General features: G+C 47.8%; 1 protein-coding gene across 6 annotated transcripts in view; it reads right to left on the reverse strand.

The window, feature by feature from the left end:
- The window catches only part of DAAM2 (dishevelled associated activator of morphogenesis 2), a 117,911-nt gene that overhangs the window by 7,971 nt on the left and 93,520 nt on the right, over positions 1-16,420 (reverse strand). For 5 of the 6 annotated variants that reach the window (XM_037732503.1, XM_017511767.2, XM_037732505.1 and 2 more), the window contains exons 15-20: positions 12,783-12,890; positions 10,466-10,492; positions 9,340-9,446; positions 8,139-8,223; positions 5,219-5,325; positions 4,965-5,053 (exon numbers count right to left, since the gene is read on the reverse strand). In XM_037732503.1, the coding sequence (XP_037588431.1) occupies positions 4,965-5,053; positions 5,219-5,325; positions 8,139-8,223; positions 9,340-9,446; positions 10,466-10,492; positions 12,783-12,890 (523 nt within the window). The remainder of the gene's footprint in view (positions 1-4,964; positions 5,054-5,218; positions 5,326-8,138; positions 8,224-9,339; positions 9,447-10,465; positions 10,493-12,782; positions 12,891-16,420) is intronic. The other variant, XM_037732504.1, reaches the window with a different exon arrangement.

Raw genomic sequence — 16,420 nt, forward strand, 5'->3', positions numbered from 1 at the left:
CACAAAGTTCAGAAAATGGTCTGTCAAAAGTCTTCAAGTGAGGCAGAGATTATACCCACTCCTCAGCAGACCCATCCATTTCACATCCCCACATTCACCCACCTCTAGGGGAAGTAGACACTCCATTTGTAGGACATGCCAGCTCTTCCCAAGAATATAATTTCAGAAGAGGTTTTCTTACATGTATTTAAAGATTTAAAAGGCCAGGTGCGATGGCTCCCATCTGTAATCCTAGCACTTTGGGAGGCTAAGGCAGGCAGATAACTTGAGGTCAGGAGTTCGAGATCACCCTGGCCAACATGGTGAAACCCTGTCTCTACTAAAAATACAAAAATTAGCTGGGTGTGGTGGCACATGCCTGTAATCCCAGCTGCTTGGGAAGCCCAAGTAAAAGAATCGCTTGAACCCAGGAGGTTAAGGTTGCAGTGAGCTGAGATTGCATCACTGCACTACAGCCTGGGCAACAGTATGTGACTCTGTCTCAAAAAAATAAAAATAAAAAATCAGGTATTCTTTCTTTGAATATACTCATGAATATGACACTGTTACTTCTCGATACCTAGCATTTAACTTCAGCATTTTACCTATTATGGGATTGCTTCTACCTGTCTTGAAATGCTATATTCTATTGGTCTTTTGGAAAGAAAACCCATCAATTAAATGTCCTCAGTTATAATCTATTATTTTTGTTCTATAAAATAATGGCATGCTTTTCAGTTGATAGTGTCTAAGATTCGATGAAATAAGCTACTTGACATCCTATTGAATATCATTTTTAAGATTTTTCCAACCTTTGGCCATCTTAACCATTTTCCCGCAATGCTTTAAATGACATCTTTGCTAGAAATACAAACTAAGCTAACAGTAACCAAAACTTCAGTAATTCATCCTGCTGTGTATGCTCTGGCCCTTCTGATGCCTTTGTGGTGGGTGCACAGAAGGAAGACACAAATCCTATACTAAGATTTTTGTCTACTAGTTATAGAATATACTTTTTGAATATTCAATGTGGCAACAAAAAGACCAGATTACCCTGTGATCTTTGGCTTATGCCAAACTGAACATTCTTTAAGATGCTGCTAGGAAGATAAAATGAAAACCACTTGGCTAGAAGTTTGTAGAAAGCTTCTAACAAAGTTAGAAATAAGTAACTTGAAAAGAAGCTCTACCAGCACTTCAGGAGGCCAAGGCTGGCAGATCATCTGAGGTCAGGAGTTCGAGACAAGCCTGCCCAACATGGCGAAACCCTGTCTCTACCAAAAATACAAAACTTAGCTGGGTGTGGTGGCACACGCCTGTAATGCCAGCTACTTGGGAGGCTGAGGCAGGAGAATTGCTTGAACCCAGGATACGGAGGTTGCAGTAAGCTGAGATCATGCCACTGCACTGCAACCTAGGCAAGAGTGAGACTCCATCTCAAAAAAAAAAAAGTTGTAAAAATAGTAAGGTTTGTCAGTAGCTTTTAAGTTGAACATGTACATACTCTGTAACCTAAAAGCCACATTATTTTTGATGAGTATTTCTATTGTTTCTAGTTTTGTGGTTTTTTTTTAATTCAAAATAGAATGGGTAAATTACAGTATATTCATATAATGGAAGAAAATGCAGAACTGAAAATGAATAACCCACTGCTACATGTAACATTAGGGACAAGTCACAACCATAATGTTGAGCAAAAGTCAGCAGCATAATTAAATTATTCATACTCTATTATTCCATTCCTATAAAGTTCAAAACAGGCCAGGCACAATGGCTCATGCCTACAATCCCAGTACTTTGGGAGGCCGAGGTGAGCAGATCACTTGAGCCCAGGAGTTCAAGACCAGCCCTGGGCAACATGGTGAAGCTCCATCTCTACAAAAGTACAAAACTTAGCTAGGCTGGTGGTATGTGCCTGTAGTGCCAGCTACTTGGGAGGCTGAGGTGGGAGGGGACCTTGAGCTCAGTAGGCAGAGTTTACAGTGAGCCAAGATCACACCACTGCACTCCAGCCTGAGTGACAGGGCAGGACCCTGTCTCAAAAAAATAAAGTTCAAAACTGATGAAACTAATCTAGAAGTCAAGATAGGTTTGAACTTTAGAGACAAAAGCGAGGGCGTAAAGGTTGGGAGAAGGACATCAAGAAGCTCTGGGGGGTTGGAAACTGTATATCTTGACCTGGGTGTTGATTACACATGTGGTTAACTTTTTCAATTCCTCAAGTAGGACTCATGATTTGCGTACTTTTCTATATGCATGTTATATTTCAAAAGTTAAAAAAAAAAGTACTTGGATTGGTTGGGATGTTTTTTCTAAAGTTTATATGCTATTTGGAAAATCTGCAAAGGAATCCTCCTAAAAATGCTAAAATGTTGGCAAAACAGAAAATGACAAGAGTTCAAAGGAAATCAGTGTAAATGGGAAAACTCCCAAATGCAGTTCTGACATTTTAGATATATTTGCAAGAATAATATATTCATGAATATATTCATAAGAACATTACACTTGCAACCATATTCATCTTGACTATATTCGGTGAATGTATTTATAATAAGAATCAGTAAATGTGGTATATTCAGCAATAAATATATTCATAAGGATATATTCAAGAATAATAAGTTTATGAATATATTCATAGAGGAACTGGTAACTTTGTCAAATTTGGTGAACCGGCTTTTGGCAAGTGGACTCGGAGCCCCTGCTCAGGGTGGGAGGGCAGGTGTCAATAGCTCATCACCTAGCTGGGATAGGCCAAATCTTAGCTCTTCCAGGAATACTTCCTGGGAGAACTGGAAGGAAGAATAGGAATCCCATCTTTACACAATCCTCTTTTCTCCACCCACAGTCACACACAATGATCTGATTCTATAATACACAACTTCAGGCATGCTTTTCCTATGTACTTCTTAGAGGAAAGAGACCTATATCTGGTCTATACAAGGACAGCAGCCATTGCTATACAGAATAATTATTACAGAGCGGAACCATAGAAGAGCAGCTTTCCCCAGCAGATTTTGCTATCCCAAACACATCTTACTCAGCTTAGCTTGATATCAAAGGGAGTCTCTTTCCTGAGTATCTACTAATTCTTTGGGAGAGCTTAGGCTCCTGGGAGCAGGAAACTGAGATTAAGCCTTTGTGGTAGCTAAGCTACTCCAGTTCCAAATCTCCAAATGGCACTGCTCACATTTGTTCCACTTACCCAAGACACACACAGAGTTGTGCGCACATGTCTTGGGCTGAACCCCTTATTTGCGCTGCATGCTTCAAAGGGCAGTCTGCAGCAGGATGAAAGAAAGTTGTGATGAAGGTAAGGATTCACCCATCACTAGGGTAGGAGAGTTGACCAGACCTCAGAGATGAAGTCACTGCTGCTCTCTTTCCTTCTCTCTCAACTGATTATGCTTACCACCTGCAGATCCCTTTCCCTGTGTGTGGTGGAGGCGGGGGCAAGGTCTGATTATGAAAAACATCTGTCTTAGCTCTGCGTGCTCCACCCTATCCGCAGACTCCCCCTGAAGCATCTCAATGAATTTCAGGAAGGGCTACTCTCTGGACTGGGCATGTCGAGGAGTACTGACTGGTCCTGGTGTCCAGCAGGGGGTGCCCATGCTCTGTTCTGCCCCCAGACTGGTAACCTCAACATCCTGGAAACAGGCTTTTAAAAATATATATATACTTTAAGTTCTGGGGTACATGTGCAGATCTTGCAGGATTGTTCATAGATATACACATTGCCATGGTGGTTTGCTGCATCCATCCCCTGTCGCCTACATTAGGTATTTCTCCCAATGTTATCCCTCCTCAATCTCCCCACCCGACAAGAGATCCCAGTGTATGATGTTCCCCTCCCTGTGTCCATGTGTTCTCATTGTTCAGCACCCGCCTATGAGTGAGAACATGCAGTGTTTGGTTTTCTGTTCTTGTGTCAGTTTGCTGAGAATGATGGTTTCCAGATTCATCCATGTCCCTGCAAAGGACATGAACTCATCGTTTTTTATGGCTGCATAGTATTCCATGGTGTATATGTGCCACATGTTCTTTATCCAGTCTATCCTTGATGGGCATTTGGGTTGGTCCCAGGTCTTGTTGGTTCCAGGCTATTGTAAACAGTGCCGCAAAGAACACATGTGTGCATGTGTCTTTATAATAGAATGATTTATAATCCTTTGGGTGTATACCCAGTAATGGGATTGCTGGGTCAAATGGTATTTCTATTTCTAGCTCCTTGAGGAATCACCACACTGTCTTCCACAACGGTTGCACTAATTTATACTCCCACCAACAGTGTAAAAGTGTTCCTGCTTCTCCACATCTTCTCCAGCAGCTGTTGTCTCCAGATATTTTAATGATCGCCATTCTAACTGGTGTGAGATAGTACCTCAATGTAGTTTTGATTTGCATTTCTCTAATGACCAGTGATGATGAGCATTTTTTCATGTTTGTCGGCCATAGGTATAGGCAAGGTGTTCATGACTGAAACGCCAAAAACAATGGCAGCAAAAGCCAAAATAGACAAATGGGCTCTAATTAAACGTAAGAGCTTCTGCACAGCAAAGGAAACAATCATTAGAGGAAACAGCCTCTCTTCCTCCATTGTACTGATCCTGTCCTCCCCACAGATGAGCCTCACAGCCTCTCCTGCTTGTTGCCTCCTGGGTCCCCATGTCTGCCCACCATCCCGATCTCCTGCCTCTCACGACAACTCCATGCCCCTCCCTCCTCTGCCATCAGCACAGGCAATCCCTGGGGAGTACTTAAAGAGCTTGCACACTGAGGCATTAGCAACATGTCACAAGGTTGGCGCATGTGTTCATATAAGCAAGTGCATATTTTCATAATCATTTTGCATTTTGTCTTTGACCTTTTGCTTTCAGGTTGAGAATAAGAAAGGGGTTTCCCTCTGCCCCTGTTCAGTGGCTCCCACCTACCCTGCCGTTCTCAGATGCCTCTCCATTCTAGGCCTCCTGCAACCCTCAGCCTACCTTCTACTTTGGGCTTTGCCTCTGCCAGCCGCTCCTGGAATTTCTTCTTGAAGAACAGGGCTTGCAGTCGCTGCTGGTAGTGGTCGATCCTGTGGACAAGGTGAGCCATATCTTATTTCACCCTCACCCCAGCCAGCCCCAGCTCCAGGAGCCAGCTCCAGCCTCCTCTTGAGCCTGCCCACCTCCATCCCCTTCCCCTTGGCAGAACCCTACCTGGCCCAATCCCAGCCCCCCGCCAGGCGCGTGGCCCCAACCTGCTCATTTCGTAGAGGAAGCGGTCAGCGCGGGCCATCCGCTCGATCTCATGCTTGTGCTCCTCCAGTAGGTCAATATCACTCTTCTCTGGGATGAACTTGAGGAGCTGAAAAGAGCAGGTGCAAGTCACACAAGCAACTGGTGAGCAGCAGACACGGGGTGCAGGTTGTGAGAAGCTGTACTGACTCTGCTCAAGATGGGGAGGGTGCCTTGAAAGAGAAAGGCACCCTCATGTGGACAGGTTTGTTTCATCTGCCTGAAGGGAATGACAGAGCAGCCAGCTCTGAACTTTTTTTTTCTTTTTAAAATTGAGATGTAACTGATGTACAGTATTCCTTTTTTTTTTTTTTAAGATGTGGACTTGCTCTGTCACCCAGGCTAGAATGCAGTGGTATGATCCTAGCTCACTGTAGCCTAGACCTCCTGGGCTCAAGCAATCCTCCCACCTCAGCTCCTCAGTAGCCGAGGCTACAGGCATGCAGCACATAGTCGGTTAATTTTTTTTTTCTTTTTTTGGTAAAGACAGGATCTCACTATGTAGCCCAGGCTGATCTTCATCAGCTCCTGAGCTCAAGTGATCCTCTCGCTTCAGCCTCCAAAAGTGCTAGGATTATAGGTAGGAGCCACCATGTGGCCTAAAGTACACCATTCCTCAAGGTACAGCTCAGTGATTTTTCTTTCCTTTCAAACCAACTTGAGGTATAATTTACATAAAATAAAACACGCCCATTTTAAATGTGCAGCTCAGTGATTTTTGTCAAATCTCCATCCATTGAATCATCATTCAGATTAAGATACAGAACATTTCCATCTCCCAAGAAAGTTATTTTGCATCACTTCAGCCAGCCATTCAAGTGAATATAGGCTCTCAACTGAATTCTGGGACCTTGGCCAGATTTGCCTGTCCTTGAACTCATGCTGTATGCTCTCTTTTATGTCTGGCTTCTCCTCCTCAACACAATGCCTCAGGTTCATCCATATCAGGGTAGTTTATTTACTGCTGAGTAGGATTCTACTGTATGAATACACCACAATCTGATCGTTCACTTTCCAAGCACAGGGTTGAACTGTGTAGGACCACTTGTATGTGGGGGATTTTCTTCCGCCTCTGCCATCCCTGAGACAGCAAGACCAGCCACTCCTATTCCTCCTCCTTAGCATGAAGGCAATGAGGATGAAGACTGAAGACCTCTATGATGATCTACCTGCCCTCAATGAACAGTATATATATTTTCTCCTTCTAGTGATTTTTTTTTTTTTTTAACAGAGTCTCACTCACTCTGTTGCCCAGGCTGGAGTGCAGTGGTACGATCTCAGCTCACTGGAACCTCCACCACCTGGGTTCAAGCGATTCTCCTGCCTCAGCCACCCGAGTAGCTGGGACTATGAGCAAGCACCATCACGCCTGGCTAATTTTTGTATTTTTTAGTAGAGACAGGGTCTCACCATGCTGGCCAGGCTGGTCTTAAATTCCTGACCTCAAGTAATCTGCTCGTCTCAGCTTCCCAAAGTGCTGGCATTATGGGCATAAGCCACCATGCCTGGCCTTCTAATGATTTCCTAAATACATTTTCTTTTCTCTAGCTTACTTTGTTGTAAGAATACAGCATATAGTACGTACAACATAAAAAATGTGTTAATTGGCTGGCTGTTTATGTTATCAGTAAGGCTTCTATTCAACAGTAGGCAATTAGTAGCTAAGTTATAGGGAAGTGAAAAGTTATATGTAGGTTTTTGACTATGTGGGGGGTCAATGCCTCTAGCTCCCCACATTATTGAGGGTCAGCTATATTCTTGTATATTTCTTTCTTTTAAGACAGAGTTTTGCTCGTTGCCCAGGCTGGAGTGCAATGGTGCGATCTCGGCTCACCACAACCTCCACTCCCAGGTTCAGATGATTTTCCTGCCTCAGCCTCCCAAGTAGCTGGGATTACAGGCATGCTGCATGCCCAGCTAATTTTATACTTTTAGTAGAAGCAGGGTTTCACCACGTTGGCCAGGCTGGTCTTGAACTCCCAACCTCAGGTGATCCGCCCACCTCAGCCTCCCAAAGTGCTGGGATAACAGACATGAGCCAGTGTGCCCGGCCTTGTATATTTCTTTTAGTCAGCATTTGTACTTGTTTCCCTGGAACTATACCTGAGAGTGGGATTACTAGGCAATAGGGCGGGTATATATTTAGCTATACTGTGCACTGCCAAGTTTTCCAAAATAGTTGTGCCAATTGAGAATTTCAATTGCTTCACATCCTTGGCAGCACATAGCATTGTCAGTCTTTTTAATTTTAGTGCTCTGGTGGCTGTGTGGTGCCCTCTTATTATGGTTCTCTGATAACTAATAGTATTGAACACCTTTTCATATGCTTATTGGCAATTTGGAAATCGCCTTTCATGAAGCACCTGCTCAAGTCTTTTGCTCATTTTTAAGTTGATTTCTTCATCATTTTCTCATTGATTTGTAGAGTTCTTTGAACTGAGTATGATCTTTGTTATATGCATGTATAGCAAATATTTTCTTCTAAGGTTTGTCTTCTCTTTTCACTCAGTAACTGTGCCCTTTGATGAACAGAAGTTCTTAATTGTAATGCAGTCCAATTGATGGTGTGTGTGTGTGTGTGTGTGTGTGTGTGTGTGTGTGTTTGTTTTCTAGGTTTCTCAAAGGATCCACAGAACTGAGGGGGAAGAGATTTGGGGAAGATTTGCCTTGGGAGTCATCGGGGAACAAAGCCTCGAAACGATGCAGCCTTTCCAGCTTTCTCCGAGAAAGGGTGACCAAGGCAGGTTTCTATAAACCTTCTCCCCAACTCTTTCAGCCTGATTTCTCCTTAACCCAAGAGTCACAGCCTTTCTGGGGGCTTTCAGGAAGGCGCATGGCTGCCCCCTGGGTTCAGCTCCCCTTCCTTCCCACGAGGGTCCTCACCTGCTCCAGCATGTCCTTAGCGAGGTCCTCCTGCTCATCCATCTTCAAGATGGCCTGCCGGATCTCCTCGTTAGAAAGCTTCAACCTAAGACAAAACCCCACCCCCTGAGCGGCCTGGTCTGGCCCCTCCATCCAGGACAGCCTTCAACGTCCTTCTCCAAAAGGTACCACCTCCGCCTTCCCTCATTCCCTAACACAAACTTGGGATACATTGAATAGTACTCCCCACTCAACTCCTCTACAAAGCCTTCTTAGCCTAGACTAATACGATTCAGTCCATAAACTTGATAATGAGCATTTTAGTGTCTAATTAGAGATGTGAGGGTCTCTAGTCTCTTTAGACTCCATCAAAACTCATAGGGGCATTTGGGAGTAAAAGAGATGTCTTCAAGGTAGACCAAAGGGACATGGCAGAGGGTTCCTGATCCTTCTCCTCCTCCTCATGCAGAAAAAATGCACAGCATCTCCACAGGAGGACAGAATTACTGGTGAGCCACTAAGAGGGCAATTTCCTGCTGCCTTCGTTCTCAGAACTCAGAATCACTCTGTCTTCTCACAGCGCCTCAGCTCCCATACAGCTGTCCCAATCACTCGCTGCCTGGGACAGGAAGAAGCCACACTCCCCACACACCCCCTCATAGCCCTTCCCTATCCCCTCCACACACACCCCCATTAGGAACCCTGGGGATTCAGAACTCTTTCCACCATCAATTGGAGGAAACTGAGGCCTGGGGGCTTGTGAGAGAAAAGGGGGGAGGATGTCTCAGAGGCAGCTGGGGCAGCACTAAGACTAGTATGGGAGGTGGTGCCCTCTGACCCTGGCTCAGACAGGAGGCCCCTGCACAGAAGCTGTGCTGTTAGCACAGATACTGCCCTGTTTGTTCTGCAGCCACGGGAAATGCTTAGAGGCTGAGATCATGCTGCTCCGTGGCGTGAGCCAAGCGAGGCCCTCCGTGGGCTTAGAGCAACTCGGCCGCCAGACGCTGACCAGGCTGCACAAGGGCCTCGTGACTGGGCAGTTCCCTGCCTGCAGAGCCTCAAACTGCTGCTCAAGGCAGGTTCCCAGGAGACAGCTCCAGATCAATGCCCGCCCCCTCCCAGGGGACAGCAGAGAGGGAGGGGCCCAAAACCGCCATCACTCCATTCCTCTATTCCCCTTGTCCCCCAAGCATTCAACTCAACCACCTTCTTTTGCACGTACTTGGAAAGAAGAATGATGCAGTTCTGGGCCCTCCGGCCGTCAATGACCGACAGCTCTTTGACCTTGCGAGAAGCCAGGTAGATGTCCTCAGTGGAGCCCAGCTCTTTCTGTAACCAACAAGTGAAGTGGACAGTTGAGGTGTATGTTCCCCAATCCTCCTCTTGCCCACCCCCGAAGAGCCACCTCCTACCAATCCAGGAATGCTCCTGGCATGAGGCGAAGGGGGAAGGAAAAGACAGGAGAGAGAGGAGGGTGGCTAACAGCTACCTTTAAGACAAGAACTTTTCCATAGGCCCCAAGGGGTTGGGGAAGGACACTGAGGAGACCCCTAATTTTTTTTTTTTTTTGAAATTATCCATTCTGGGCAACAAGGGAAGGGCTGTGCCAGTGGGTCAGGGTGTGACTGATCCCTGTGGCTTTGGGCAATGTGACATAACCTACCATGTCTCCCACAGAATCCATTCCCACTCCCACTGCCCAACACAGATGCCCTCCCTCAGGCTTATGCGAGAAGCTGGTTGCAAACCCCCACAGGGAACAGTTGCTAATGCCTAGGGACTTCAGGTACCATCCAGTGTGCCCAGAGTAGAGAGCATCCACCAGTTCGCAGGTAAGGAAACTGAGGCAGAACTCTCTCTTCTGAGGTTCCAGCAGGCAGATTCCAGAGAAATCACTGATCCTGCCCTACTCCTCCTCTTGGGCCCCTGGTGAGGTAGGAGGCTGTCTAGTGTGCTGTCCTTCCTCTGGCAGGTCCCTCTTGCACCAGTGCAGAGGCCATCTCACATGGTTCTCTGTGAATTGTGCCCCTAGACCTGTGTGGTGCCTACCCTATGTGTCCTTACAGGAAACGCTCTCCTTTGGCCTGGTGGATCAGACAATAGACCTAGGAGCCTTCTTCTCATTCCAGGAGACACTGACCTCCACTGCTGCCAGGGATCTATTTGATTACTTCCCTCTGCTACATTTCTTCTTTCTCTTTGGGGACCCTCTCCCGTACCACCCTGTGTGAATGGGGAACAAGGTAGAAGGTGGAATGGACAAGTCCCCTCTGTCAGGCCCAGTACAGAGCAGCAGCCCAGGAAAGCAGTTCAAAGTTGGAGTGGTCAGAGCCCCAAGAGTAACTCACCTGCTGAGGAGGATTAGTTATCAGCTCCTAGGCAGCAGCCACAGCCAACAGAGAATTAAACATGCACAACATTAGCCAAGACATTTGGGGACCCAGAAATAGCATGACAGACATGGGGATACCTCAGCATCTACACTGTCCCCTTCGTCCCAGTGACACCCATGGTTGGAGACAGGGGCCTGTAAGTAGCACTAGACAGGAGCTGCTTCTAGCATACATGCACTCGTGGAGAAGCCAAACGAAGCACAGATCAGGCAGTGCCTCCCATCCGCCCAGTGGGACCACCGCTCCCTGGTCAGGGCAGACCAAACCCCCGAGTTCTCTCACTGCAGGCTTTGCTGCCTGTTCTTCCTTTTCCTCTGCTGAAAATCTGCAGAGAGGGTAGAAGACATTCCTCCACCCTGGGATGAGTTCACCTTGCTACATAGGGGAGGAGTCACAAACTCAGTCTGGAAGCTCCAGAAAGCTGTGTTTATTGACACAGCAAAAAGCAAGTGTCCTTGAATTCGCTTCTTGCCCTTCATCTGTCCTTCGCTGTGCAAGGGGAACTGAAGCAGCACAGCCCACACCTCTGTTCTCCCTGACACTGACAGAATGGAAGCTACCAACGCAAAACCCACACGGGCACAGAGAACCATGGCTCCCAGGACCTGCCCTGCCCCACGGCCATCTGCAAGAGGAGGCAACAAGGTTAAGACAGCCTTCAGGATCTCTCCAGTCCTGCTGCTAGGATTTCAGTCCCAGAGACTGGGCAGCCTACTGGGTGAGGGGAGGCAGATGACCAGACTGGGTAAGCTCAGAGGAGTGAGGGGGACAGGACAGGGGATCTTTCAGTCTTAACTCTTCTCAACTCACCAAGCTGGGAGGCCCCAGACCCAGTTTGTCTCTTTCCTGACTGGCCCCATCCCAACCTCACCTCCAGGCCCTGGAGCCTGAGTGGTCTGGGCCAGAGCCCTGTCCTGCAGGAAGACCCTCAAACTAGGAGGCAGCCTGTGATCACCAAGCCTGGTACGCTTGCTACACACTCCTCTGTCCTCAGCCCCACTCAGAGAGAATTGGCTCCCAGGAGCCAGTGCTCATAAGAGTTCCTTTCAGCTCCAGCAGCGTTAGCTGCCAGGCTGACATGGGCATGGGTTAAAAGCGTCTCCTGGAATTAGGAGAAGAGAAGGGAATCAGATGCTGTGGGCACCCATATTTAAATTAAATAATCACCTGGCCAGATGATCCCACCTCCTTCCCTTTGGCCAGTGCCCTAGGAGTGGCTGCATGTGTCCTTGGTCATCTACAGGTCAGGGCTGGGCAGAAACTGAGCCAGGACACCCTCTCCAGTTCAATGGGGAGCCAGGCCACCACAACCAGGCACTGCCAGGACCCACTCATTGGCACCGGGGGAAGCCCTCAAGAATGAAGCCCTAGGCTAAATAGAGAAAACAAAGAAGATGGTAGCCCAACCTCGAGAGGGGACAGTCCCTCTGGGGTGGGCCAGAGAGAAAGCAAGTCTCTGAGGCTCCTAAGCTGCTCATTCCCCAAGTGGACTTAGAGGGAAGGCCTCCAGCGGTGCTAGTTACCATGCAGACTCCTGGGCCCCAGCTCATCTCCTGAATCACATCCATTTGAGAATGAGGTCTGAGAATCAACCCTTTTGGCAGTCACCACAGGCACTCGGCACAGTTTGAGATTCCCACCTGAGGAACGCCCTGCGCTCGGCCACCAACTCACCCCCTAACTTTCTCTGTGACTGGAGGACCAGACTTGCTGGCAGCCACCTGCACATAGAGCCTTCAGAGCAATGTCGGGGCCTCTCCAGACCTTCCCAGGCCCAGCCTCAGCCCGAGTGACGTGGAACAGCACCTCTGCCTTCCTTGCAAGGCAACATCCCCTGCTTAATCTCATAGAGGCTTTGCAAGACAAAATGTGGTAGAGAAGTGGTTTGAAAAGTTATGATGCCTTCTAAGCCTAGTCTCTAAATCCTGAACCAAAGAGAACAAGGGTCCACGGTGGTCAGGCCTTGCAACTCTACCTCCCGTGCTCCAGAAGGGAAGGGAGAAATGGACCAGATACCATTTCAATACTTGGTGTGTAAATAGGAACCATAATACAAGGCTGTTCCCCCATCGGCCTGGTTTGTGCACTTCTACTTTATACCCACATCCTCAGCAAGCACACGGCACCCCATAAAGAATAAAACCATTCAGGATACATGTGAGGAAGGAAGGAGGGAAGGGAAGAAGGAAGGGAGAGGAGAGGCTGACGTTGGGTTTGAGGGTATGGTATATGGAAATCAAACCCCAAGAGGCCAGAGGGTGTAGGGTCTTACCTGGTGCCTTTGATAGGCTGAAAACATTTTTTCAAAATCCTCTAGGTCCAGGATCCGAAACACCTGCATGTCATCAATCTCATTCCATACGGTGCCAGGGACACGCTCCTAAGATTCAGGGTAGAGAGAAGACCCCATGGTTGGCCCAACTCTGTCATGGAGATGCCCCATGGCTCCCTAACCCTATGTATGTCCCAACTGCACGTACTACAACAACCAGGATTTCAGACCTTCAGAAGGGAGTCATTTGCTCCCCTCAACCTCCAAACTCTCTTGAACGCTCTGTTCCAGGATAGAGGCCAGAGACAAACCCCTTCTCCTCCCTTGTGCATGGAGCCACATGTAAGCATGTTCTAGAAATCACTGGGGGTACTGAAGGCTCGGGTAGGCAGTAGGAAAGGGGGTACACTTCACTTTTTCCAAAAGCAAAGTCAAAAGCTATGTTCTCAGGGTACTTCACACAGGCCTACTTCCATAAAGGGCAGGGTTCCTGGGAGTCACTCCTGTCCTTGGCTGCCATCATTGGAAGATGGAAGCCACACGTATTTGGGATCCTCACAGCTGCAGCACAGACTGGATTTCTGTATCTCAGATGGTGGTTTTCTTTCCCAAGGGTCTTCCTCCCAGGTTCCCAGAAAGTAGAGAAATGCCAAAGTTTGGGACCTGGCATCTGTGTGACACTGCTGAGACCAGCAAGACTCTGCCACAATTTCCCTTTGATCAGACCCAGGGAAGGTGTTGCCATCAGCCAAGCCAGAACAACAAAAAAAGGAAGCCCTGGCTGTCTTGTAGCATGCTACTGATGGCCCAGGGCATAGCCAGCCACACCTCTGACAGGGCCTTCCAGCCCTCCCCTCCCAGGAATTCCCCACCCCATCCAGAGCTTTGCTGGCCCTCAGGATAGAATCTCTCTGCCTTCCTTGACCTAGAGCACAGCCAGAGAGTCTTGTTTAATGCCTTCTCCTCCTCCCTACAACCCCCCTCAGCAAGGCTTGGAGGGAGAAACATACCTTTCACTCGCTGTTATTTTCTTAAACTCTGGAAAGGGGAGGCTAGGCTAGAGTCAGGGGGTGGGGACATTCCTGTGGCCTTCTGGAGGCCAGGGACCCTCTTGTGGAATGCCGGCTGGGAAGCTTGGAGCAGCAAGGGATACAGGCAGCTGGCCAATCCCAACACAGATACATTCTTTTCACAGCAGAAACAACCGCCGTGTGTGTGTGTGTGTGTGTGTGTGTGTGTGTGCGCTCACAGAAGCACACGTGGGGTAGAGGAAGGGACTGGGAGAGGAGTCGAGCTTCTGGAAAGGGGGATGTGGGAGGCAGAGAGAAGATGAGAAGGGAATGGAATCAGGGAAGGCAGGGAGGGAGCTGGCCGAAGCAGCGTACAGCCGGAGCCTAATCTGCAGGGAGGCCTCCCTCTGCAGCTAGGACCTGGGTGGAGGTAGAGGACAGAGGAAGCCTGCAGAGGTAAGGCTTCCCAACCTTCTCTAATCTTGGTGAGGCCGGGGTGAGAAGAAAAGGGCTGGAGCGAGAGAGCTGGCTGCTCCACACTGGGAAGAATTTCCCATGAGACAGCCGACTACTCTCTCTCTGTCTCTTTGTCTCTCTCCTTCCCGAACACTGCCCACCCCACTCCCAGCTTCCAGCGTCTACCAGAAGGACTTGAAGCTCTTTGAGGAGGTATAACTGAGGTCTGGAGCCAGATAGAGGTAAGTCTGTTCCTAATATTCCCTACATGCTGACATTCACCGTGTCACCCTGATGTGCCCACCTTGCATAATCATTCACAAATTTAATTTTCCCACCACTCTGGCCAAGAGCCCATCATCTCTAGTCTAGACTCCTGGGACTTCTGCCCACTGGAGATATCCTTCACATGCCAGGGAAAACTTTCTCAGAAGCATGTTTCATTATGTTTCTCCCGTGGTACACTGCCTTTGGGGTCAACCAGGCCTAGCTGGCGGACGCTCCCAGCCCTGCCATTTGGTGAGACTGTGGGAAGACGGAGGGATGTGATTTTTCTTCCATGTCACATAAAAGGAAACTGAGCATCCGTGACGCTTTTTACCTCACTGAGTTGATGTGAGAATTAAGTGAGATAATATACTTCAAACATACCTGGCAGAGTCACTAACAATAATAAATTTATCATATGAAGACTTTCTATATGTCAGTCACTGTTCCAAGTACTGTGTATGTAGGAAGCCAATTAATCCTCAGTCTCCTTTTTTTTTTTTTTTTTGAGATGCAGTCTTGCTCTGTCACCCAGGCTGGAGTACAGCAGCGCGATCTCGACTCACTACAATGTCCACCCCCTGGGTTTAAGAAATTCTCCTGCCTCAGCCTCCAGAGTAGCTGGGATTACAGGTGCACGCCACCATGCCTGGCTAATTTTTGTATTTTTAGTAAAGACTCGGTTTCATCATGTTGGCCATGCTAGTCCTGAACTCCTGACCTCGTGATCCACCCACCTCGGCCTCCCCAAGTGCTGGGATTACAGGCGTGAGCAACCATGCCTGGCTGTAATCTCTTGAGATGGACATTATTATTGCCCCATTTACAGATCTGGAACCTGAAGCCCAGGTGATTCTATGACCTGCCCCTGTCACACAATTAAAAGCTTGGGATTGGGATGATAAATTCTCAAATGTTATTCAAAAGCCTTTCACCTTGCCCTGCTTCTCGAAACGTCCCCCACTGTCTATTCCAACAAACTCACACTCTCCAGTCTAGAAATGAAACTCTGGCCTGCTCTGAGACCCTGGGGCATCTGTAGAAACTTTACTATTACCGGACCCAGAGAAACTCCTGAGCACACAGCTTCATACGATGAAAGTGTTGCAAAAATATTACTTGCCTTGGCTGTCTTCCTTCATCATAGAGGTGCATAACTTTTTACTACAACTTTAAAACCTTACATTATAAATTATGACAATAGGAGACAAAATGTTATGTCTTTTTTTACCACAATAAAAAATGTTATTCTCTGATCGTGAACACTGAACCTTTCTGCACAGCCTGCGGCCTTTGGTTCTGCAGAGTGGCTGGCCTGCTCGTATGCGGTTTGTCCTTCTGACCTCATGGCCACGGAACACCCACAGGACAGAACAACTGCTTGGTGTAGCTGTCATCAGCCTCAACAACTTTGCTTTGAATGCTGCTAACAGGTGGTGGAGATGTAATCAGAGGCCCAGGAAACTACACATGGGCTCTGTCCATGCTTCATCTTTCCACCCAGATTATAAAGCCAGAAGCAGACGGGATCTTTGAGATCAATTCACACATGAGCCAACTGAGTTACAGACAAGTCGAATGACTGACCGGTCGTACCGCTAAAGCCACACCTGGTTTGGTTAGAGCCTCACCCTTAACTCATCCCCAGGCTCTCCAGGTGTTTCTTTAAACACGCTTTCTAATTTGGCAGATCCTAAGCTCTGAGAGGACAATGTCATTTTATTACTATCTATCATAGCCCCCAAAACAAAGCTTTACAAAAACAGACCTCAGATTGACAAGCTAGCTGGTCTACAATCAGGAGAAGGCCCCCAGCAGATAGCTGACCACCTACTTAGCAATCTTGCATCTCTTAACTCTGCATTTGAGCTCACTGAAACTCAAACACAATGGTACAGTTGTGAG

This window comes from Cebus imitator, unplaced genomic scaffold, assembly GCF_001604975.1.
Source record: "Cebus imitator isolate Cc_AM_T3 unplaced genomic scaffold, Cebus_imitator-1.0 Scaffold451, whole genome shotgun sequence".
NCBI classification, from domain to species: Eukaryota; Metazoa; Chordata; class Mammalia; order Primates; family Cebidae; genus Cebus; species Cebus imitator.